The sequence below is a fragment of the Ischnura elegans genome, chromosome 5 (genome assembly GCF_921293095.1).
Source record: "Ischnura elegans chromosome 5, ioIscEleg1.1, whole genome shotgun sequence".
Lineage (NCBI taxonomy): Eukaryota > Metazoa > Arthropoda > Insecta > Odonata > Coenagrionidae > Ischnura > Ischnura elegans.
Genome location: NC_060250.1, coordinates 43,864,731 through 43,888,491, shown reverse-complemented (window position 1 = coordinate 43,888,491; position 23,761 = coordinate 43,864,731). Strand labels below are relative to the sequence as shown.

At 38.1% G+C, this 23,761-nt stretch overlaps 2 protein-coding genes across 6 annotated transcripts in view; one reads left to right on the top strand and one right to left on the bottom strand.

Annotated features, from left to right (window-relative positions):
• The window catches only part of LOC124158777 (E3 ubiquitin-protein ligase Ubr3), a 113,334-nt gene that overhangs the window by 30,956 nt on the left and 58,617 nt on the right, over window positions 1-23,761 (bottom strand). For 3 of the 4 annotated variants that reach the window (XM_046534086.1, XM_046534087.1, XM_046534089.1), the window contains exons 11-17: window positions 11,640-11,821; window positions 5,801-5,934; window positions 5,007-5,149; window positions 2,803-2,969; window positions 1,237-1,489; window positions 967-1,123; window positions 45-239 (exon numbers count right to left, since the gene is read on the bottom strand). In XM_046534086.1, the coding sequence (XP_046390042.1) occupies window positions 45-239; window positions 967-1,123; window positions 1,237-1,489; window positions 2,803-2,969; window positions 5,007-5,149; window positions 5,801-5,934; window positions 11,640-11,821 (1,231 nt within the window). The remainder of the gene's footprint in view (window positions 1-44; window positions 240-966; window positions 1,124-1,236; window positions 1,490-2,802; window positions 2,970-5,006; window positions 5,150-5,800; window positions 5,935-11,639; window positions 11,822-23,761) is intronic. The other variant, XM_046534090.1, reaches the window with a different exon arrangement.
• Window positions 13,752-23,761, top strand: part of LOC124158779 — a 29,393-nt gene continuing 19,383 nt past the window's right edge. Inside the window, exon 1 of one of the 2 annotated variants that reach the window (XM_046534093.1) lies at window positions 13,752-14,458. In XM_046534093.1, the coding sequence (XP_046390049.1) occupies window positions 13,847-14,458 (612 nt within the window). In that variant the 5' untranslated portion in view covers window positions 13,752-13,846. Of the gene's footprint in view, window positions 14,459-20,743; window positions 21,515-23,761 lie in introns of those variants that run through there. The other variant, XM_046534092.1, reaches the window with a different exon arrangement.

Here is a 23,761-nt window from a genome sequence, read left to right as displayed (position 1 = left end):
TGAAATCATAAAAAAAGATATGAAATCATTACTAAGGAGCATACCAGACGGAATGACAGCCATGTCACCTCCAGTAGGAACCAAGGCACTGGAACTGCCGTCATAAGTGGTGAGGGAGAATGACGACGACCCTGAGCCCGAATTGCCACCTGCCTCCAACATCAACACTGATGCCAATTCTTCTTCAGCGCTCTCTGACATCTCACCATCCAGTTCTGACGATTCCCACTCTAACTCTCCTGGTCAAGGTTACCCAATGCGGAGAGAGATATCAAATGATGAAGACAAATGCACTCCTAGAACTCATGTGCCAGCATATTTCACCACAGAAACAGATTCAAAACAAGAAGAAAAACTGAACTTGTAACTAAAATGTGATGTGGTCATATGGGGTTTGGAAAGGCTCTTGTGTCTGAAATACAAATAACTTACATATTTTTAGGATTCAAAACTACAACGTGAGAGAATACTGAATGCTTTGACTGGATGGAGAGGATACCTGAGTTTTGATTCTCTACCACTCAGGAAACTACCAGAGTGCAGACTAAAGTGGGTCAAATCATCATCAACCTTTCTCTTCACTTCATTAAATTGATGTGAGAAGGGAATGTAAGTTAGGTGTCCACAATGATTAATTAAAAAACAAACATAAAGCAATGGTGCTGTGCTAGAGTGATTAATAGGTGATAACAGATAAGTTACATCACAGACAAACGTGTCAAGGACTCAATACACATGTTCACATGTATTTACAAATTGAACATCAGATCCAAACACAATACATAAATTTTGGTGGCTGACTAAATGCTTTTTAATCTAATTTCTAGCAATTTGATAACACAAAAAAATTACAATTAAAAAATCCACACTAAAGACAAAATTACTTATATGAGTTGATAACTGAACCATGCTAAGTGCATGTTTCAATGGAAATTATAAATTCATTTCTCCATTTAAAAATCTTACCTTCTGAGCTGTTAAAACTTAGCCTTGGCTCTGGATTCAATGTTACCCGATTGATCACTGTGCGAAGGTTGGAAGAGAGCCAATCAGACTCAAACCAATTGGAGAAGTCAAGATCACCACGGTCCTCTGGTTCTTGGCTAGCCGCAGCCTGGCAGACCTTGATTTGGAGGATAAATAGCATTATTAAATTAACAAAAACTACATATTTATACTCTTTGATTGGCAGATTGAGATCAATGAAGAAAGATCAAATGCAAAGGAGTCACTCACCTGGCTTTCACTATTCTCTGCAGGCTCAGTGAAGCACACAGCCATTTCAAGGAGGTAGAGGGTAAGAGAGATGACATGTTCCGACACTGACTGCACGTGCACAGCCTTATACAAGATGACAAATGCAATCGCATGGAAGAACCGTGAGCATAGCAGTCGCCTGGGATCTTTATAGGCTGGATTGACAGGGCCTGGTATGCGGAACGGAGGCCATGGAATACCATTCCCTCTAAACTGCCCAGTTGAGCGAACACTAAGGAGAAAGTAAACCCCAATCAATCAGTGGCGGATACAGAAAAAACTCAAGGGGGGGGCGCAACATATCTTGAGTTGTCTTTACTTTTATCGTAATAAAAGATGATCAAGTCGCAGGCAAAGTATATGAAAATTTTACTTAAAGTGATTATAAACATGTAAAAGACAATGTCATCTTATGATATAAAAAAGTTACAATTGTGGTTTTGCAATGTTCGGCAATACAAGTGGACCCGCAAGGGGGGGGCGCGCGCCCCCTGCGCCCCCCATCTGTATCCGCCACTGCAATCAATACAGAATCAAAGTGAACTCCTCTCTCCAAAATAGCACCAAGAAGTGTTTTCTTGCAATGGCTATTCTGACAATATTGAGCAAAATCTAGGAATAGAAATTTAATTCATTGGAACCGGGATATTTCGAATTTCTGCAATTCGAAATATTCTTTAATTCAAATATTTCTCTTGGTACCCAGCATTTTGTATTCAAATAATGCTAAAAAATTGTGGATAATTTGATTTTATTTTGGATAATTCGAATGTTTGGTGCATCAAATTTAGGTATAAATTATAATTTGCGACTTGAAATTATAGTGAATCCATCGGAAAATATGCTTTGCTAACGCTATTGTCAAAAGGTTTGTTTTAGACAAAATGCCTCCAAGCATGGTGTTTGATGACTCATTATAGTGTAAAGTACAGTGAAGAGTAAAGTTTAGTGAAAGTAGCGATCATGTCATCAATCTCGTCAACAATAACCCGGACCCATAAAACTTTGACTTTAGCTGAAAAAGTAGCGGTGAATAAAGAAGTGGAAGAAGGCGTTAAGAAAAAATCAGAAATCGCGAAGGACTTTGGGATTCCGCCGAACACCTTATCGACTTTTATGGTTTGATTGGAAATATGAATTTTAATGGTATTGAATCTATTTATTAAGGACTTCTTTAATTTGAATTTTTTGATAATTGGAAGTTTTGAAATGGTCCCTTCGACTGTAAATGAAATGTTCCACTGTACTAAAATCAAAATATTTTTTGCATTAATTATCACAGACTATTTGCTGTTATAGAAACAATTATGCAAGAAAAAAGTCAAAGTAAATAAAATTACACGTAAAATCTTAACAAAGCTATAACAGATAAGAGATTAATATCAAGTAATTTAAGTAAAACTTCAATGTTAATATGCCATGAATATGAGCTTTCACATCATGAACAAAAATACAAATAAAAAAAAAACAAAAGGTCATTCAAGAAGTTACAAACATGCTTTTGAAAAAATTTTTAAAATAAGAAATGAAGCAACTGTCACTTACAATTCTGTAAACCTATCCATTGATGTTTGGAAGTCTCGACGATGTACAGCCCTGAGCAAAACATGGATGGGATCATACATTTCTTCCCATACTTTTGGCTTTGGAACGTACATTCCCTGCTGCATATTCCCACTTGCCTCAAGATTAGGTGCTCTGTAGTCAGCAACCTATAATAGAGGTAAGAATTCTTGAAAAACAATTTCAATTCATTCAGAGGATACATACTGGCAGTCCTCGACTTTGCTAAATCCAAACTTTCAAGCAATTGTCTGTTATTTTTTGAAATTCCCGCCATATTTACTGTGCATCCCAACATTCAACTGTTTCATATGGCAGTACATGTGGACAATATGAACGTACACGATCGAGGGCAGTGTTGAATTTAATCAAGGTGATTTTTTTAGAGAGACGCTGCTTGCTATAAGCTCCTATATCAAGAGTAGAAGAAAGCTGTAGATCAGCTCCCATTGGAGAGATTTTTCAAAAAAGTTGACTAGACGCCATCACGCAGCTTTCAATAAAATAAATAAAATAAAAATTCTTCTTTCTACAAGCATTTTTCCATTTGAGTGCTGTTTAATTCATGTCCGACATTACACCTTCAGCAACGATATTGCACGAAATATTTTCCGAATTGCATAAGTCTTTTGTCTTTTTTGAAAAACATGCGAAATATACACGATCCAGAGTTACGCTGTAACGAGATGTCAACCGCCGAGGAAAACAGAGTGTAAAAATTTAAAGGTATCGAGAGTAGGGTTAAACAATTGCATTTTGTTATGCTTCTTGATATGTCTTTTTATTCATAATGGATATTATAAGAGGAATGTCAACTTAAACACTGAGAGGAAGTTTCACTAGGTGCCCTCAACAGAATTCTTGTTTTTTCTTTAACTTTTATTTACATTATTTGCATATTTTCGAAAGACATTATGTAATGTGGGAATTTTATTAATTTATTATTTAACATTAGTTAATAAAAATAAGGCTTTAGTATGTACATATTTTTCGCTCATTTGGAAAGTAACCCCAGATTAGTACGGAACTCAATGGTTTGACTTTCATACATGTTTTCAGGAATGTATTGTGTGCAAAAGCCGGGGACCCACCTGTACTAAATTTAACTCGTTTTAATGATTTATGACACTCACTCATAAGTTTACTTGGGAGAGGGTGTAAACCCTACTGATAAAAAAAGTTGAAACATTTAAAAAGTTTAATTCAAAAAATGGAATTACTTCGGGAATTTCAAGGCTCAATTCACCTTCAAATAGTCACTTTAAGAATCATATTTTTCCTAATTCACGGGTTTTCTACCTGGGTATTTAACTGCCATACCAAAAAAGAATTATTCTGATAAAGAAATTAAATACCACACCTGATAGAGCTTGAAAAACTTCAGCCCATTTACCCTACATTGTTCTAAGTAACATCAAAAATGTATACATACTAAGCTCTATTCAGGAAAGAGTTAAAGTATGTGTTATTTTGTTTTGTGAAGTTTAATGGCGAAATACGTGACTTCCACAATAATTATGACTGAGTAGAAAATTTTCATATTAATAAAATGAGAAGTCTTGAAATTTAATTTCACCCAGAGGCTGCTCTAGGTTAGCAAGGAGTAACCATTTGAAATTTAACTCCATCACTATTATCACTGCATGGACCAAATCAGCACTCAATTTTTACAGTATGATGAATGACCATCGATGTGTATATAAAAACTGTACAGAGCACTCTTCGCTAGGTAAACAAAATGTTTCTACTAGCCACCATATGTAAATTGCATATTCCTCTACAATACAATAATAATATATCATAATAAGTGCTGAGCAATTCTAAATTATCAAAATATAAAATAATGTACAATAATAATATATCATAATAAGTGCTAAGCAATTCTAAATTATCAAAATATAAAATAATGGTCAAATGGTGAAACATACGACAGTTTTCAAATTAATTGTCAGATATTTACACCTCACCTAGCACAAGGAATATTCACAAACAAGGTGAAAAGGCAGTCAAACTATTGCCTTCATATGTAAATTATGCTGATGACAATACAATGTTGGCTTCATTTTTCTTTTATCAGATGCATGGCAGCACTCTTTTCAGTTAATAATGTATATTGCTGTGCATGACATAATGATGTGGTCCATCAGCACGACTAGTTTTTAATTATAAACACTTTTACTGCATACCTCAGACAGGACAGATTCAAAATCTCGACTCTGCGCAGTCCCACATCTCTCAGGCATTAGTTCAATGAGCTGACTGTGGGTTTTGTCTCCCATGCACAGCAATGTAACCATTTCCAGTTGAGAGAGTGATGCATCAGACATTCCTGGATAACAAAATAAAATTTGTATAAGTAAATAGCTTAAATTGATCCATAATTTTAATATATCGATGTACATTTGAGTTGGCCATAGTTGTCCCATGACAGAAAAATGGGTTCAGTGAGGAGTGGGGGGGGGGGGGGGGCAATGATGAAAGATCAGAAATGAAATACCCACGGCCACAGATAAAAAAATGGTTTGGTACACCCTCAATTGATATAGCGAAACAAAAAAATAAAAGAGTAAAGAGTAAACCAGGCATTTATGACAATTTACGTCCAAGTGGCAACAATGCATAGAACTGCAAGGGAGTGGATTGCAAACTGGCGACAGCAGCTGGTTGAACAATACATCCAATCATCCGGTTTCTCCTACCCACTATCTACTGCCATGGGTCAACTCTAGCTGGTTTGGCTTTAGAGGAGGTACACAGATTAAGGGTACATCAAGGTAGAATGGGATCATCAGATATCACATCTAACAGCATAAAAGATCCTGGCATAGCTGAGGTGATCACTAGCTTACCACAATCAATGGGTAAAACTTATCAAAAATATTCTAATATATATGATTCCACTGGCTATAAAAGAAAATGGTTAAAGGGATAATACACATGGATTGAGAATCACCTTTACATCAAAATCACTCAAACTTACCCAAGTTGGTGCGGATGTCCATGAGAGAAGCCAAGAAGGTAAGGCAGCTTTCAAGCATGGGCATGTCATGTTCACTCTCCAGGAATGAGTTGGCTGCATATGGAGCTAAACTCATCAGATCCATCACATGGAACCTTTAAGAGAATGGAAAGTGTCATTAATTTACATGATGATAAAATAAAATAAAATGGTTAATTTCCACACACTTTTTTTATTAACGAACTACCGACCCGGTTTCGACACGTAGTGTCATTATCAAGGTACCCATTTTGGCTTCCCAAGGTCTATATATACCGTCCAGCGGGGGAAAGGTGGGGTGGAAAGGCTAGCAAGGGAGGGGGGGGGGGACAGTTTGACTAAAGGAGCGCAATCAGGAAGGTCTTTGGAGGAGGGGTTGGGAATAGGGATTACGTAAATTAGTGAATCGGTGAGGAAGGAAGAGAAGTCATGACAACCAGGAGAGGAGCGGGTGTTGGCGAAGGTCAGAAATTAAAAACATCTAAGAGCGGGCAGGAATTTTCAGGGATAAAAGAGGCGATTGGGTAAAATACACTTCGTCGTTACAAAGATTATGCGGGCTATTAACAATTTCATATTTCTCGTAAAAGTCCAGCTTTTGCCCTTTGTCTATGTAATGTAAAATATCAAAATCAAAGTTACTAAAATGTTTACAATGATTCAAATGTTTAGCAAAACATGATTTTTCGTCATTATTAATAAAACTATTCCTGTGTTCAATCACACGATCTTTAAATCTTCTCCCAGTTTGTCCTACATAACAAATATCACAGTTATTACACTTCAACAAATATACACCACTTTTGTTTTCTTGGTTGTACATGTCCTTAGAGTTACACAATCGTTTCTCCAATGTTGCCGGGGTATAGAAGGCGACTCTAGCTTTGTCTTTGGGAATTATTTTCTTTAGATTGTATGACAATTTGCCTACAAATGGCAGTTTTACCCAACGGGAAGGTGAATTGCTCTGAAATGACAGAGATGTTAGTGACTGTGTGGCTTTCTTGGATCTTGAGCGCTCCAGCAGCTTGTCAATACATGAAGAGTTGAAGCCATTACGGATAGCTATAGTTTTGATAGTCTGCAACTCCTTTTCAAATTTGGGAATAGACAGGGGAATTTTGAGTATCCTATTTGTCATGCACCTCAAAGCAGCAAATTTATGAGAAATGTGGTGACAAGAGTCATTAGGGATAATGGTGTCGGTAAAAGTCTTTTTTCTAAAAATACAAAAATCATGATGGTCATTAACAATTGATATATTTAAATCTAAAAAGTCAATATTATCGCCCCCATATTCCATCTTAAAATCGATATTGTCATGTAATGAATTTAAAAACTTTTTAAAATTGTCTAACTGTCTTTTAGTGCCCGTCCATAAACATAAAATGTCGTCTACGTATCTAAACCAGTAGACGAGGTTAGAAAGAAGGGGGTGATTGGATTTAAATAATTTTATCTCTAGATGATTCATAAATACTTCAGCTAAAATAGGGGATAAAGGTGAACCCATGGCGAGGCCAGACGTCTGAATATAGTAATTACCGTTGTACAGAAAATAATTCTGTGAGGTGCATAACGTTAAAAGATTTTTAATCTCTTCCTGAACCATCGGGTCACAGTTAGAATTTTTAATTAGCTCCAGAGTCAAGTTAGAGGCTTCTGAGGCAGGGACAGAAGTGAACAAATTCGTGACATCAAAGGATATTAGTTTGCCATTAGCAGGAAGAATTATATTAGAAAGTTTCTCGGCTAGTTCAACAGAGTTTTTTATGCTATATTTTGGTTTGAAATTAGAGTACTGTCTAATTAATAAGTTCAACTTAACCGCTAGCTTATATGAGGGAGCCGTGACATGAGAGACAACAGGTCTAATTGGAATATTATCTTTGTGGGTTTTCGGAAGACCGTAAAACCTCGGTGGCAGCGGATTCATGTTGATTAGTCGCCATTTCTCTAACGCGGTAAATAATTTAGTGCAATTACTTAGGTTAATTTTGAGTTGCCTTTGAAATTTGGTCGTGGGGTCTGACTTTAACTTAGCAAAATCATGTCCTTTCAAGAAATCGTCACATTTAGCAATGTAATCGGCCTTATTTAAAAGACAGTTAGACAATTTTAAAAAGTTTTTAAATTCATTACATGACAATATCGATTTTAAGATGGAATATGGGGGCGATAATATTGACTTTTTAGATTTAAATATATCAATTGTTAATGACCATCATGATTTTTGTATTTTTAGAAAAAAGACTTTTACCGACACCATTATCCCTAATGACTCTTGTCACCACATTTCTCATAAATTTGCTGCTTTGAGGTGCATGACAAATAGGATACTCAAAATTCCCCTGTCTATTCCCAAATTTGAAAAGGAGTTGCAGACTATCAAAACTATAGCTATCCGTAATGGCTTCAACTCTTCATGTATTGACAAGCTGCTGGAGCGCTCAAGATCCAAGAAAGCCACACAGTCACTAACATCTCTGTCATTTCAGAGCAATTCACCTTCCCGTTGGGTAAAACTGCCATTTGTAGGCAAATTGTCATACAATCTAAAGAAAATAATTCCCAAAGACAAAGCTAGAGTCGCCTTCTATACCCCGGCAACATTGGAGAAACGATTGTGTAACTCTAAGGACATGTACAACCAAGAAAACAAAAGTGGTGTATATTTGTTGAAGTGTAATAACTGTGATATTTGTTATGTAGGACAAACTGGGAGAAGATTTAAAGATCGTGTGATTGAACACAGGAATAGTTTTATTAATAATGACGAAAAATCATGTTTTGCTAAACATTTGAATCATTGTAAACATTTTAGTAACTTTGATTTTGATATTTTACATTACATAGACAAAGGGCAAAAGCTGGACTTTTACGAGAAATATGAAATTGTTAATAGCCCGCATAATCTTTGTAACGACGAAGTGTATTTTACCCAATCGCCTCTTTTATCCCTGAAAATTCCTGCCCGCTCTTAGATGTTTTTAATTTCTGACCTTCGCCAACACCCGCTCCTCTCCTGGTTGTCATGACTTCTCTTCCTTCCTCACCGATTCACTAATTTACGTAATCCCTATTCCCAACCCCTCCTCCAAAGACCTTCCTGATTGCGCTCCTTTAGTCAAACTGTCCCCCCCCCCCTCCCTTGCTAGCCTTTCCACCCCACCTTTCCCCCGCTGGACGGTATATATAGACCTTGGGAAGCCAAAATGGGTACCTTGATAATGACACTACGTGTCGAAACCGGGTCGGTAGTTCGTTAATAAAAAAAAGTGTGTGGAAATTAACCATTTTATTTTATTTTATCATCATGAACATTAAACATTTCCACCATATATCGCCGGACACTGTGAATTATGTTCATTAATTTACAATAAATTCTTTATGTGCATAGAAAATAAGTGACCAATGAATAATAATCAATTAAATAGTATGATTATAAATATGATTAAAAAACTTCTGAGGTACATTTCTGGTAAATTATTAAAATGGAGTGACAGAAAAAAAACATGACGTTACAGTTACTACCTGTAAGTTCTCTCTATGTAACATCAAATATGTATGGTCCTTTAACACTAGGAGGACGGGAGTTTCGCGCTACCTAGAAGGACGGCTAGGGGTCATTTGACCCCTAAAATGTATTTTGGAATAAAACGCCTAATTTTCAACCAATATTCAGTTTAATCATATTAATTGTTGAATCAGTTCATTAAAAACACTATTTAACATTATTAAATATTATTTCCATCGTCAAAAGTTAATAACAATTATTTTAAAGAATCATGAATTAAATCGTAATCTAGTAGTGGATTGCAAATCTAATAATGAAAATATATACACTCAATACAAAAGTTGTGTTACGTGTTTGAACAATAGGGGTACTGGGTTTACAAAATTTGCATAAAAATTTTTAAAACATTACTTTGTTGTAAATCTCAGACAGACAGTATTTTTTCAGCGCTATTTCCACAAAATATATTTTTGCGCTGAATGCGTTCATTGGACGATTTATAAATCTACACACTAACCCACAAGCCGCTTAAAAGCGTGTGGCAGAGGGTGTTACCACACCAGGCATTTGCACTTGAAAAGGAATTTGGAAAATGGAAAGGAAATTGGTGCAATGATTCAATTTGATGGTATTTGGCACCTTTTTCTTTTTTGTGCCCGTGGAATTATGGCTGTTGGATTTGGAGACGTGTAAATAAATTGATACGTACTATCCATCATATCTACTCCCACTTTGTTTTTATTATGAAATAGGATGGTCTCTGGTATTCTTTTATTCGTTTCGGAAATAGTGTCGTCTAAGATCATGCTGCTGAGTGAAAGTGCATTATTGTTCTAGTTTGCCTGATTCTACCTAAGAGTATGGCCTAAGGTAATATTGAACACTCGCGTTGAATGGATTACATGGCTATTTTAGGGGTCATGGATATTTTCGCATCACGGCTGTTTTTTTCAGATCGTCCATGCAAGAGAAGTTTTCCATTTTTTTATCACTTTCTGCCTGCTGGATGGATGGAAAATAATTGTTACAAGTTACATTTATTCCTGAATTCTTGTATGTTACGGTCACTTTAGTAGCTATTTTTCAGAAGTAACGCTAATTGCCATTCGAAAGGCAGGGACTCAACCGCCAACCGTTTCCTGATTCGTATCTTCCAGGAAATTGCAGTAATGCTTCTTTTTCGACCTACGTGCGGATTGCAAGGGTAGAATTTACAGTAGAATTTTAGTCCACCCAATTCCTCCGCTCTCTCAGAAAGAGACAGGATTTTTCCCCAAGACACAGCGTGCGGTCGACCCGCCCCAAACCCCGACGGGGTCAGGCGGCACTAATGCTGGACACACGGCAAAGGGGCTAGGTCAAGTGACAGTGCCGTCAGGCCAGAAAAATGAAAGTTATGCGTAAACCTGATGAGTCGATATTGAAAATTATGTCTCTAAGAGCTCTGAATCTTGGACGACGGAAAAAAAATTCTTGGGATACGTGACGATTTTCCAGTGTGGGTAATACAATAATCATTGAACAATAAATAAAACAAAATTAAAATATCATAATTACATGAATTTATGCAAATCAAGGATTGAAAAGGTTTTATTTCCCTTTGCTGCCCAAAAAATATCGGAAGATTGTGCACAATAAGTCGCTATGCCTAAGTTTTCGAATACAGATAGGAGCCCTCGGGACGAAACTGGCATTGAACCGGGTACTTCCATATTCAAAATGAAGTAAATCATCTACCACACTAGCCTCTTGCTGATTATATTATATACATGGCACTAAAGTGCCCACAGGCAAGAAAATAGCGCGAAAACCAGTTGTGGGTCAAATGACCCCTAGCCGTCCTTCTAGGTATAACACGTCATAAAAATTTAAAACAAAACATTATTGTTGAATTTTCACTAATTTATCAAAATATAGACCAAAATGAACAAAGTCAAGAAGTTTCAAAATTAAAAAAAATATTTTAATAAGAGAAAAATAAATTTGAATTCTGAAAATGGGTCAAATGACCCCTGCCGTCCTTCTAGTGTTAAATATTGTTGAGAAAAATTAAAAAGAATAAATGATATAATATCAAGTTTCTACTTATTAATACAGAGGAGCAACCAACAAAAATGAAATATCTAATAAGGTTATCTTTAGGTAGATGACTGGGGAATGTAAATTCATATCTATGTATGTACAATAAACATAACCCACCTTCTCAAATAAATTTATTAGAAATTAATTTATAATGGACTATGTAATTAAAAACTTCCACCATTAAAATAAAAATTGAAATAGTGTTGAACCTAAAGAACTCACTTTTCTAGCACAGTATTCAAGAACGTCTCCGATGGTAGCTCCGTGGCACAAACTTGCAACAAGTAGAGGTCGGCATCCACCATAGAGTTGCAAAAGTTACACTGAATGTAAGTCATGGCTTGACCTTTGATCTGGAGGCCATTTCTCACCCACATCCCACAGAGTATCTCATAGAAAGCCACCTAGAATGACAAATAATTAATTTTAGTAAAATATGAATAGCATCATCAATAAACAAAAACCTCAAAAAAGGTAAGCAATGATTTTACACAAAGGAAAAAAACAAGTAACTAATGAATAATAAGAATTAGCAATGACTCCAACCTAAACAAATGAAGTCAGTTTTAAGAATCCAATGGTCATAAAATTGATATTCAGTGAGTACCAACCACTGACGTCACAAACCATTCGAAATAAAAATTCCTTTGAACCCTTACACTGCCGAGATAATTTCATTATTGATTTTAAATTAAGGTATGAGCCCAACCCAGGGGTCGACAATTCAGTATTAGGGATTTTTTGGTCTCAGTAGCTGTGGCCAGAATGAAGCTTGCTTGGTAATGAAGGGGTAAGTGGTTATTTTATTAAAACAAGTACATCACTCTTTTTAAAAGGACCTTTATGTATGATATATAAGGGATAGTGGTTTAACTTTGGCCGATTTTCCACGATTTTAATATTCATGGGCCTGGGGGTGTAATCTCCCAGCAGAAGTGGGGGTCCAGGAGGTAATGAAAATTTTGATGCTTATAACAACACTTTGAGGTTGTCTCAGGACTCTCCTATCCTGTATGTTCACAACTGAACAAAATTACCATTTTATCTAGTGTAAATTGGATAGCTAAGGGGGTGGGAGGTAATAGCCCTCTGGATCCGTCACTGGTATACTCATGTTTACATATATCAACATCAACACTTTTGATCTGCTGATCAGTAGATCTGCTGCTGCTTTCACAGAGCATGCAAATGGATTAACTAACAGAAAGATAGCACTCGGCTCGGACACTATTTTCTTAATTTTCTGTACCCTAAATGGAAAAAAAATCCTGGGAGAACAGATTGAAAATCAAAGCGGGATAAAAATAATTTTCGACCCGAAATTGTGGGAAACAGGCGACGTTTTAATAAAAAAAGCAATCACTCTTTTTGAAAACCTAACGCTGGAGCTATCACTCTGAGGGACGGAAAAAATGATCGTGTGATTCAGGCTTATAGGACGTTCGTTCCATAATATACTCGGTAGTACAAAAATTACACGACATTTATTTGATCTTAGCTGTTAACTTCTTCATCCATGAAACTCAATTTTTAACCTTAGGTGACCAGTTCGCGCCGTAGAGACCACTATCGGCGAGCGCCGCAAAAAAAATGCGTCCGGATGCCGTCGACATCGAATTTTTACGGTCGCCGCCTAATGGTAAGGCCGTTTTACACGGTACACGGAATTGCGCAATCTGACGTATGTGCGAAGGCGCAATCAAAATTGCATCGTGTAAAGGCCGTTTTACACGGTACTCGGAATTGCGCAGGTTAGAGCTGCATTTATTTCTAAAATGGCGCGGAATTGCGCGAATGCATGAACGAAATTAGAACAGGGGCTATTTTGCCGTCTCGCATCCACGCATTCTCGCATGTGTTCTAGCAATTCGCCGCTTTACACGACGTAATTTTGATTGCGCCTTCGCACGTACGTCAGATTGCGCAATTCCGTGTAAAACGGCCTTAAAGCGGTGAATTGCTAGAACACATGCGAGAATGCGTGGATGCGAGACGGCAAAATAGCCCCTGTTCTAATTTCCACGCCATTTTAGAAATTAATGCAGCTCTAATCTGCGCAATTCCGTGCCCCGTGTAAAACGGCCTTTAGATACTACGACCTATCACATAATTCCGAAGACCGCGCGAGAGAGATTGTTCTTTAGTTCCATCCCATTCCACGTTGGCGCCATCTCTCCTCTAATCCGAAACGGAGGGAGAACTGGCGATTGCCTTCTATCGAAGACGAGGCACTCGCCCTAAAAATAAGAATTCAATTATAGAAGAGCGACGATGAAGGAACCCGGTAGTATCAAGTAAGTCATGAACCACGCGTTCCTCGAGCGTCACCGTCCTAAGAGACCACTCAAAATCATAGAAAGTATCTCACACACATATCAATCTTTAACACAATAGCCACGATAAAACGGGCAGCAAACATAGAACCTAAAATGTGCTCCTCATCAGTGGTATTCCTGATTCTCGCCGCGATGTTTTGTGAATCAAATGCCGGACTAAAAGACATCACCGAAATCACGAAAGTGTACGACATCGGCCAAGAGATATTCCGGGTCGTCACGGCTTCCTGGGTAAGGATTGAAACGAAGCATGGAAAGCAGTACACAACACCCCAATCCTTCATCCAGGGTTCCTCCTACGAGACTCAAATGGTTCTCAGTCGTATGGAGGAGATCTCGCGAAGGACCGAGTCTTTGGAGAACTCGCTGAAACCATCCCTGAGCGACATCGGGAGACTCTCGATGGAACTGCCCGACAGACTACGGTGGCAATCGAAGCTGGACGCTCTGAATGCGGCCATACACCAGGTGATGGCCGCCATGGAATCCATGTCCACCTACAGCAAAGCGATGGACTCGAGTGCGGCGGAGGGCGGTGTCCAACTGGAAGCGGAAACCTTGGTCGATTTCGCGAGCACCGTTGTGTCGCACGGGTCAGATTCGATACGGTCACAACTAGCGAAAATTCATTCTTTGGTGATCCCAAGGCATAAAAATTTTGGAGACGGAGGAATCTTCAAACTTTTGCTGGACGCTGCAAAGAAGGTATGACTACCTCCTCCCCCGCTTTAAGTAAAGTTTTCCTTCATTTGCAACTTGCAAAAGAACATAACCCTGGACCCCAGCAAATTTATTCCAAGAGATATACATTTTCACAATACTACTTATTATTACACTACGCATATTTTACTATTGCTGCCTAATATTGTAGTCATATGGTCACTCATGTCCGCATCGTATTCTTATGCATTTTAAAAAGCCTGGTTACACGATACATTAACACGAACAAGTTTATGTATAAATGTACGAACACGATCACGAAAATGCCCTATGTAACCGCCCTACTTGTGCGAACGCATGAACGGAAAATAGAACCTGTTCTAATTTGGTTCATGCTTTCGTACATGTTCCGTTCCTGTCCAAAAAAGTCATTCGTGAAAACAGACATTAACTCGTGCATGTAAATGCACCGTGTAACCAGGCCTTAATACGTTGCGAACAAAGCATGCAAAAGTTCGAAGTGAACGTTCACGTTCTAGTTGATGACGCCAAGATATAAATTTACAGCACTAGAATTTACGCATCAAATAAAACTAGAATAATAGGTAACAGATATAATCGTGAAAATACTAAATAAAGTAGAAAGGATATTAGACATCATAAACATCGAAAATAAGAGTGCGAATGAACTTTTATGGGGGAGAATAACTAATTACATATCCCATGCAGCAGCTGCCAGGGTCGCCGAGTGCAGCTGCGTGTCAAAATTGATAACCTTACGATAAAATCGTAAAAAAAAAACATCGTGTAGACGCGGTCATGGTGGCAAATCTGTAAAACATAATCACAAACCTGGAACCTTAGACTTACACGTGGAAAACACTCTCCGACTGCATATTTGACATTTTCATTTAATAACAGTTTCAGTTAATTTAACAGTTCAGTTATAAGTAACATCCATGGAAGCAAAGGCATCGAATACGTGCTGAAATACTGTATGAATAGTATATAATTTAGGCTTTTGATTCATTGTTTGTACGCCAATTTAACTTTTTGAAAGTGGAATAATTTATACTAACACAGTATTTCTCACTGGATTCAAAAACAAAAAAAAAACGAATGATTTCTCAAGTTCAACCAAAGTAAGTTTACTAAAAAGTACTGACGAGGGACGAGTCTCGAAATGATCAAAAGAGACCAACTATAAAGAGACCCGAGATAAGATCATCTTGTTAGAAGAAACTTTTTTGGATAAAAAAATACAGCGATTTTAAACTTAAGTATATCAACGGTTCCGCGGAAGAGCCATAAAATCCACGACCTTAATCACATCCACGAATACTTCTCTTTCGATTAAGAAAAACGTTCTACTCTTGACCCTGTTTGAATACTCTTTACATTCCTCACGTAAATCTACTCTTTGACTGATGATTCTTATCCGAGTTAAAATCACTAATATATTTCTTCATGCCTTCTCCAAACCTTATCAATCAAACATATATTCCACCCTCTGATATTTATCATGCTTGAAACTAATTTACATTCCTTCAAAATTCAGAATTTACTCCATCAAATTATGTCGTCGCACTGAGGTCAATTTGGCAGTTTTAAGGGGGACAGGACCTCCACGTCAGGAATATGCAAATAAAAAACCTGTAAAAATAATGATTTCAAAAAAACGATAGAGTTAATTTAATCACGTGCATTCAAATTATTGATATAGTGATATTTTCAATCCGTTTACAATACATCAAGTGCAGTGCTCGTAAAATTATTCTCCATCCGGTAATTAAACACCTAATGCCCTCGTTTTGAAACCTATTCGATTCCACTCGTCACTTACTTCGTTCTCCACTCTCACTTTGGATTGATGGATAATTAGTGTCTGCGTACTTATTTGGAAACGAAAAAGACAAATGCATTTCATATTTATATACTCGTGAAACTTAGAGTTGGCGTGGGTGCCTTTAGATAAGAGCATAAGTCTACCACACAAAAATTCCCTGATTCATATCTGGATGCTTGATACCATTTTCCACTTCCTTCGATTTAAAACAATACAATAGTGGACCTCAGACGGTGCACATGTTCCGACCAAACCACCCTACTGTCGGGACCAACTACGTTGATACAGACGGTTGGGGGGGGGGGGGGGGGAGGGGTTGTCGCCCGTCGAAAACAGTCGGACCTGACGCGGTTGGTCATAACATACCAAACATACCATCCAATCGCCAACCGCCCTCCCCCGATTTCTGTGGCGTCGCAACGCACAGTGGGCTGAAATCGAAAAAAGCTGGCCAAAAATCAAAATATCGACTTTTTCATTTCGCACCGGGAGTAGTATATCATCATCATTTTAGAATGTCCAGGGCATGTAAAACTGAAGTTAATATTTTTTCAAATTAATTTGTGAAACTTTTCAAAATAATTTGTTATATAGCTGGCCAAAAATCAATAAAAACCTACGAAATCTTGAGTGCGCGATTTTTACGAAAAATTTCAATTCATTATGTTTGTTCCCCTAAGCTATGAAATACAGTTAATAATTCGGAATTTTTGAGGATATTCGTATACTATTCTTTTAATTCATTAAAAGCGAACTTTGGTTAGATTCAATTAATTGTTGTTTATTACCTTTATGATTTGTTTAAAATACCACCGTTTTTCGTAAATTTTTTACCTAAAGATAGGATGAAAGTAGTTATCGCCGCTTGCTGATTCTAAGATATTTACACTAGGAGTTAGACTGAAGTCTATACTATTGGACGGAAAAGAAAAATCTTGCTCCAACTTGCTCCCCTTCGATTTTTCATGGTAAAGCAAAATGATGTCGGGCGGTTGTCGCGCCTGGTGACCCGCAATACACGGCGTAGGCACTCGGGAACATGCATAGCAGTCCATTAGAGAGAATGAATTTTCCCAAAATCTTGAGTGCATTGCATTCAACTACTTATTATTTGCGGTGTATGTATGGTATGTACCCTCTTATAATGGTTTTATCCCAGAGTCTTTGTGCGCCAGCTGCGTGCGTACGGCAATAAACCTACCCGTAAACGGTACACGCGCTCCCAAGCCCTTTGTTCTAGGCGGCTACCCCTTTATACACCCAGATATGTTCTTTTACTATGAACAGGTGAAAATGTTTCCATTCTACAAATTGTGTCTTCCCAATATATGCCATATATGCGATTGGCTCGCTCATTTGTAACCGAGAGCACAACATTTATCTAGTACATATTCCTTGTTGAAGTGTGTGCCGAAGGACGTTCACAGAGAAGTTGCCAAGTTATGAATACAACGAAAGTGACCCACCAAGATTGACAAAGTTTTGATTTGATTTTTTTATTTCTTTTACCTGGCCCAGATGAGGCCACAATCCGGCCCCCTCCTCCTCTGGACTGGATAGGGTGATCTTGGCAAATAGACGGGGTCCATGAAGCACAGGAAATCATTCGTATTGGAGTTTTTACGAAAAAAACTTATTTTGGAAGGATATGAGTCATTAAAAACGTTACTTGCGGCGTTCATTCAAAAAATGTTTTTTCGTCAATATTTTCGAAAGTGGGATGAGTGCTTCAGAATGAATAGTATATTCCTGAAAACTTGTCAACTCAGTGGATTTTCTTAATCATTAGTTTGGACGTTATTATTGCGTGATTTGGTAAACTTAGTTAACGACAATCCTAATACAGTGCCATATTCAATCCTCATCAAGGAATGTCGGAGGATCTAATTACCCGCTTCTCAGTAATTTTGAGAGCTGTATCGATTTGACTTCGATTAAATGATAACGTTTCCTCAGCTTATTGCCTTAAAACTACTTAACTGTATGTAAAACATTATCCATGGTATCACATGCCGCCACAAAGTTATAATACATGGAGCAGAAATTATGAAAAATGCCATTCTTCCTATTGTGCAGCTTTCCGAAGAGGCGTTGGAAGCCCGCCACAAGGATATAAGAAGATAACGTGAAAAACAGACCAGGAAAGTTTCTAGGATTTCCACGAACCATGACCTTTTCCTTACGCTTCTGATTACATGAGATCCTTTTATTTCTTGCTCTGTGGGGGTTCCCGGTAAAGTTAAAAAAATACTAGAGGAGAAGAAAAATTTTCTAATTAATAGCGAAAATATTTTAGAATATGAGAATCTTCATTTTCTGACCCAGAATAGGATATAAATTGGCATATCATCGCTTTGCATATCGCATTGGCATATTGAATCTCATCGCATACTTAATGGAAAGCTATTAGATACTTAAATCGCGGTTAACAATAGAGGAAATTCTATCTATCCCTTGATACTCCCGCACAAAAAATTTTGAGTTGACCCTGGTAACTAGGTTTCCCGCATCACTCTTACCTACTTTTAATTTTGATTACCTTTATAAAAAATATGATGGAGTAGATCGTCCTAAATAAATTTCATTGTATTCTTAAAATACGCAATTTGCAAAAAGTTTCATTAATTTAGCAATATTTAAACCTACAGCGATTTTTGCCCGGCTTTTTTCGATTCCATCCCACTGTGCAACGTCTCTATCGGTTATTATTTCTATCAATTTGAGGTTTGATCTTGTCAAGCGACTCCATGAAACACACTTGGTCCATCCTCAAATAATTTCGGAATTCATTTCCATCCAATTGTCGAAATAAATTCATGTGGGTGAAACTTCAAGCAGCCACTTCTTCGCCCATACTCTTCTCTTTTTTATGTCATCAATGAGAACCTAATTGACCAAAGCAAATGCCATTTTTTTGATTTTAGGACAAATTCGGAGCCATTGCCAACACAAGCCGAAACCAACTTCACTCCACGCGGAATATTTGGTAAGTTGGTCGGGTCGGGTGGATTGGTTTGGACGTCTGTAGAGCTCAGGGGCGCAGATAGGAATTATAGCTAGGGGGGATTTTAGATGCAACTAATACTGGGGTGTAGGTGGTGTGGAATACCCATTAGGGTAAGCGAGAGGTGCTCCCCCAGAATTTTTTCAGAGATAAATGGTTTGAAATGGTGAGTTTAACGGCTTTTTGAGGGATATTTCATCAATATTTACAGTATTCTTACAGTAATATCAATCCAATTAAGTATTATATAAGTGGATTAAATTTTTTAAAAATTCTGCGCTCTGGGGGGTGGGGTTATCCCCTAAAATCCCTCCCCCTCGCTGCACCACTAGTAGAGCTGGCCCTGACAGGGATGGTCGGGGAGTTCGGTTGTGTATGGTGATCGTGTCGGAACGTGTAATCGTCGTCGTGAACGTGTCGTCACGCCTAGTAATGAAAATTTCAGATGGATGAGTTCTAGTACCTCCAGGTTGAGACAAAAGTAAGGGAACCAATTTATTAAATAACGGCCAGCCAACTTTTTAAATTTCAGCCAAACGTAAAAATGACTACATTAGTAACTAGAACATGAGAAATATAATGATTTTAGCAAATCATCCCTTTTGTAGTGGTTCATATTAAAACAAATGTGAAAATAATACTTCACTATTTTGAAAGAAAAAATAATTTTATTTTTGAGTCACTTATTTAAAACAAAAGAGGAGGTATCTTATTAACAATCAAATTGATAAGAAGGATGGAATTTTCTACCGCAAAATGATTGAATTAAAGTCCTCTCTAGTTTTGGTTCGAGAAGGCATTTTTCCCCTCTGCTCAAGTTTTGACGAGTACCTAAACCGGACGGAAACCAGAAAAGAATTTAATTCAAAATTATTACCCATATTAGTATTATTTTCCGGCTTTTTTTCCGGGATTCAATCTATGATTGATGCTTTTATGCTAATTTCCCTCTGCTAATGAAAACAATCATTTGCTAACAGATAAAAAAAATTGTTACATGATAAGATGTAATTCCCTTCACGCATTTATGGTTAGGTCAACGAAATACGCGGGAAAGAGGATTAAAATTGTCACATTAAAACCTCAAGCTTCATCATATCATAATAAAAGGAAATAAAATCTTTGCTTATTAAAATTCTTTTCCTTCCTCACAACGGGATTCTACTATGTCAAAACTCATCCATTCAGTGAATAATTACATTTTCATTTTCAAATATGCACAAATTAATGCTTAGAGACCATACAAAAAATTTTTGACATCTAAACGCTTGACAATCAGTAATGTGCGAGCAAGTTTCAACTAAAAATTAACAAAACAGAATTCACCGCCAAGGTCGAAGCCCTCGCAGGCCAGAGGCATCGCATCTGCTCCATCCTCCCTCCCTTTACTCTACGTCTCCCACCCCTTCACCCGCAGACCAGACGGAAAACGACGATCGTGAACGAGTATTGCCGAGCCTCACGCCATCATCATTCGAATTCAGTTGCTGTAGGGCGGTGACGAAGTCATGAGGTAGCAGATGAGGCGGGACACCAAATGACCACCACAGTTGACAGGATTTATTTCGTACCGACCCATAATTCTATCGTTTCATATTTTAATTAAGACCGTTTAGGATTAATCAGAACAACAATGGGTCCTAAACCACACTTATCATTCATCTTCCTCGTTTTCCCCGCGATAATCTTCGGCGCGAACGCCCAATTCAACGACATATCCGACATCGCGAGTATTTACGACATAGGAAAGGAGATATTCGAGTTGATCTCGGATTCCTGGATTAAGGTCGACTCCATGCACAGGGATGAGGAAATAACCCCAAATTCGTTCCTCCGAGGAAAATTTTTTCAATCCCAGAACTTGGTGCTCAGCAAAATGGCAGACATCTCCCGAAGGACGGAGTCGCTGGAAAACTCCGTGAAGACTTCTCTGAACGACATCGGGAGGCTGGTGATGGAAATCCCGGCCCAGCTCCGTTGGGAATTGCGGCTGGACACGCTGGCCACGGCGATTCGGCAGGTGATGACCGCCGAGACATCCATGGCTACCTATAGCCAAGCAATGGCTTCCAGGGCAGGGAACGGAGTCGAGCTGGAAGTGGCCACATTGGAGGATTTTGCCACCTCCACTGTATCGCACGCTTCTCATTCGATAAGGTCGATGCTTGAGGACATCCATTCGATGGTGGTTCCGAAGCACAACAATCTAGGACACGGTGGTATCTTCAGGCTGTTACTGGATACTATGAAGGTGAGGAGTCAGTGTTCAAATGTTATAGATTTAAGTCACGTGGTGTGGCCCATGTATCTCGCAAATGTGTGCGCCGGATGAGCATAAAATGATGGCCTCAGCTAACACTCTCTCCAGAGAATGAGGTGACCGAGAAATTCCACGCGGTGTAATGAAATACTTGAATTCTTACGGCTCCAATCGCAGCGAGCATCTTGTTCGTAACCTGTTTACATTTTCAACGCCTCCAATTTTAGTTCGGCAGGAACTACTTGGCGTATAGAGGGTGAAGAAAAATTATGTCGAAATTTTCATGTCATAGCTGTTGCCAGTAGGAACCAAAGTTATTATTACGTTCAGGTCGAAAACGCACCATTTTAAACTACAGAAACTTAGAGCCAAGCGATGCGATTGGCCGCGAGTTTGCCCTGTTGCCGGATGATCTTGGCAACTCATGACTTCGAATGATTTGCCTTTGTCCAGAGCATCTGGCAACAGGGCAAACTCGCGGCCAATCGGAGCGCTTGGCTTTGTTGTAGTTTCTGTAGTTTAAAAATGACACGTTTTCGACCTACACATCATGAGTAATTTTGGTTCCTATCCAGGCTATCAGTTCCTATCCAAGGTTAAAAGTTGTGACAATTTTTCTCCACCCTGTATAATAATTGAAAATCACGCCCGAAACTATGATAACATGAATTAATTGTATTACATCCGTTTTGCAGTGACTTCCTTACCTGATTTTTCCTAGGGATTACAATTAATGATAGTACAGTATTTAAATTGATTATGATTAATGGAGCATAGATTGCTGGAAGGAAAATCTACCTGTGACGTGAAATAGAGAACAGCACAAAAAGGAAATGAATTGAAATGGCGAATTACTTTAATATCTTCATTTAATTTCAGGAAAAAATCCATCGTGTGGATGGAATACCAATGGTAGTCATATATACTTTTGAATGATTTGACATGTTACTTATTTTGTTGAAAAAGTTGACATTCCGAAATTACAAAACATGATGGGACAAATAAAATATGCGTACCGCAAATAAATTACCAATAATTTTAATTTGCACATCAAATCTCGATCGTTATATAAACATATCAAATTGATCATTACTCGAAATCCCTGATGGAAATAGGAAGTGGAATAAAATAGTGTGTTCCACTCACGATTTGAATCTGTTCGTAAGGTCGAGCCACCGAATCTAGTAGCAAATAATTTTCATTGTCGGATCCGATTTGTACCCAAGGTCTACCACAAAAATGAATCAACAGCGGCTTAATAAAAGAGTAGGGAAACGCCAAAATTCTCTCTAACTCATCTCAATTCCATTCATAGATTCCGGAGTTCGTTGCTCAATGATTTGACATGTAAAATAGTCAATTATCAGCTTCGACTTGCGTAATTAAAAAAATAAATTTCCAACCGGAGCGTGGAACCATCTTTAGCTTGTTGACTGCTCTAAGAAGGGTGCAATTCTCGACTGAAAGAAAAGATAAAGTTGAATACTTTCATGTTTATCACGTTCTCATACTTCATGAAGCATTCCGTAGGCACATCACGAGGTAAATCATCCATAAAAGTGTCACTAACAATTTTGGAGACCTTGAAAGACCCTACATTTGTTATTATATTTTCCGGTCTTTTTATATCTCCTGTCAGAACTTTAAAAAAGAATTCTGAATGGGAAACACAGAATTAATTCGAAAGAGAACGAAAAAAAGAGCCGTGTCAAACACCGACCCTAAAAATCGTGAAAAATGGCAACGAAACTTCTTTATAATTGTCGCAGTTTACAAAAATTAAATACGTGAAACAAATTTCCTGTTTTCCGTACGGAGCACATTGCTCATGACGATGGAGGAGGATAGTGGACAAATCATTGGCAGCTGCTTGTCGTCGAAAACCACCCACGAACTTGGACGTGGGAGTAATCTAACAAGAGAAGGGGGGGAGGGGTTGTAGGTAAGCGTTCTCGACAGGATGAGACCCGCAACCGTAGAGTAAAATGACGAGATATGGGAGGCGTGGAAGAGAGCTTTCAAAGGTGAGACACAGGCGGGTTCGTGGAGATACGAGGCAGACACGTGAGGCACCCCACAACATCGACGAGCTAAGCAAAACAAAAATTTCGGAGAAGTGCTCAGGATCCGAATGCGCAGGGCATACGAGAATTTAAGCTTGCTGCCAAGGGGACTGCATAGAGGAGGCCCAATTCCATCCCACAGAGGACTGATTTCTGTTGCCACTTCGGTCATATT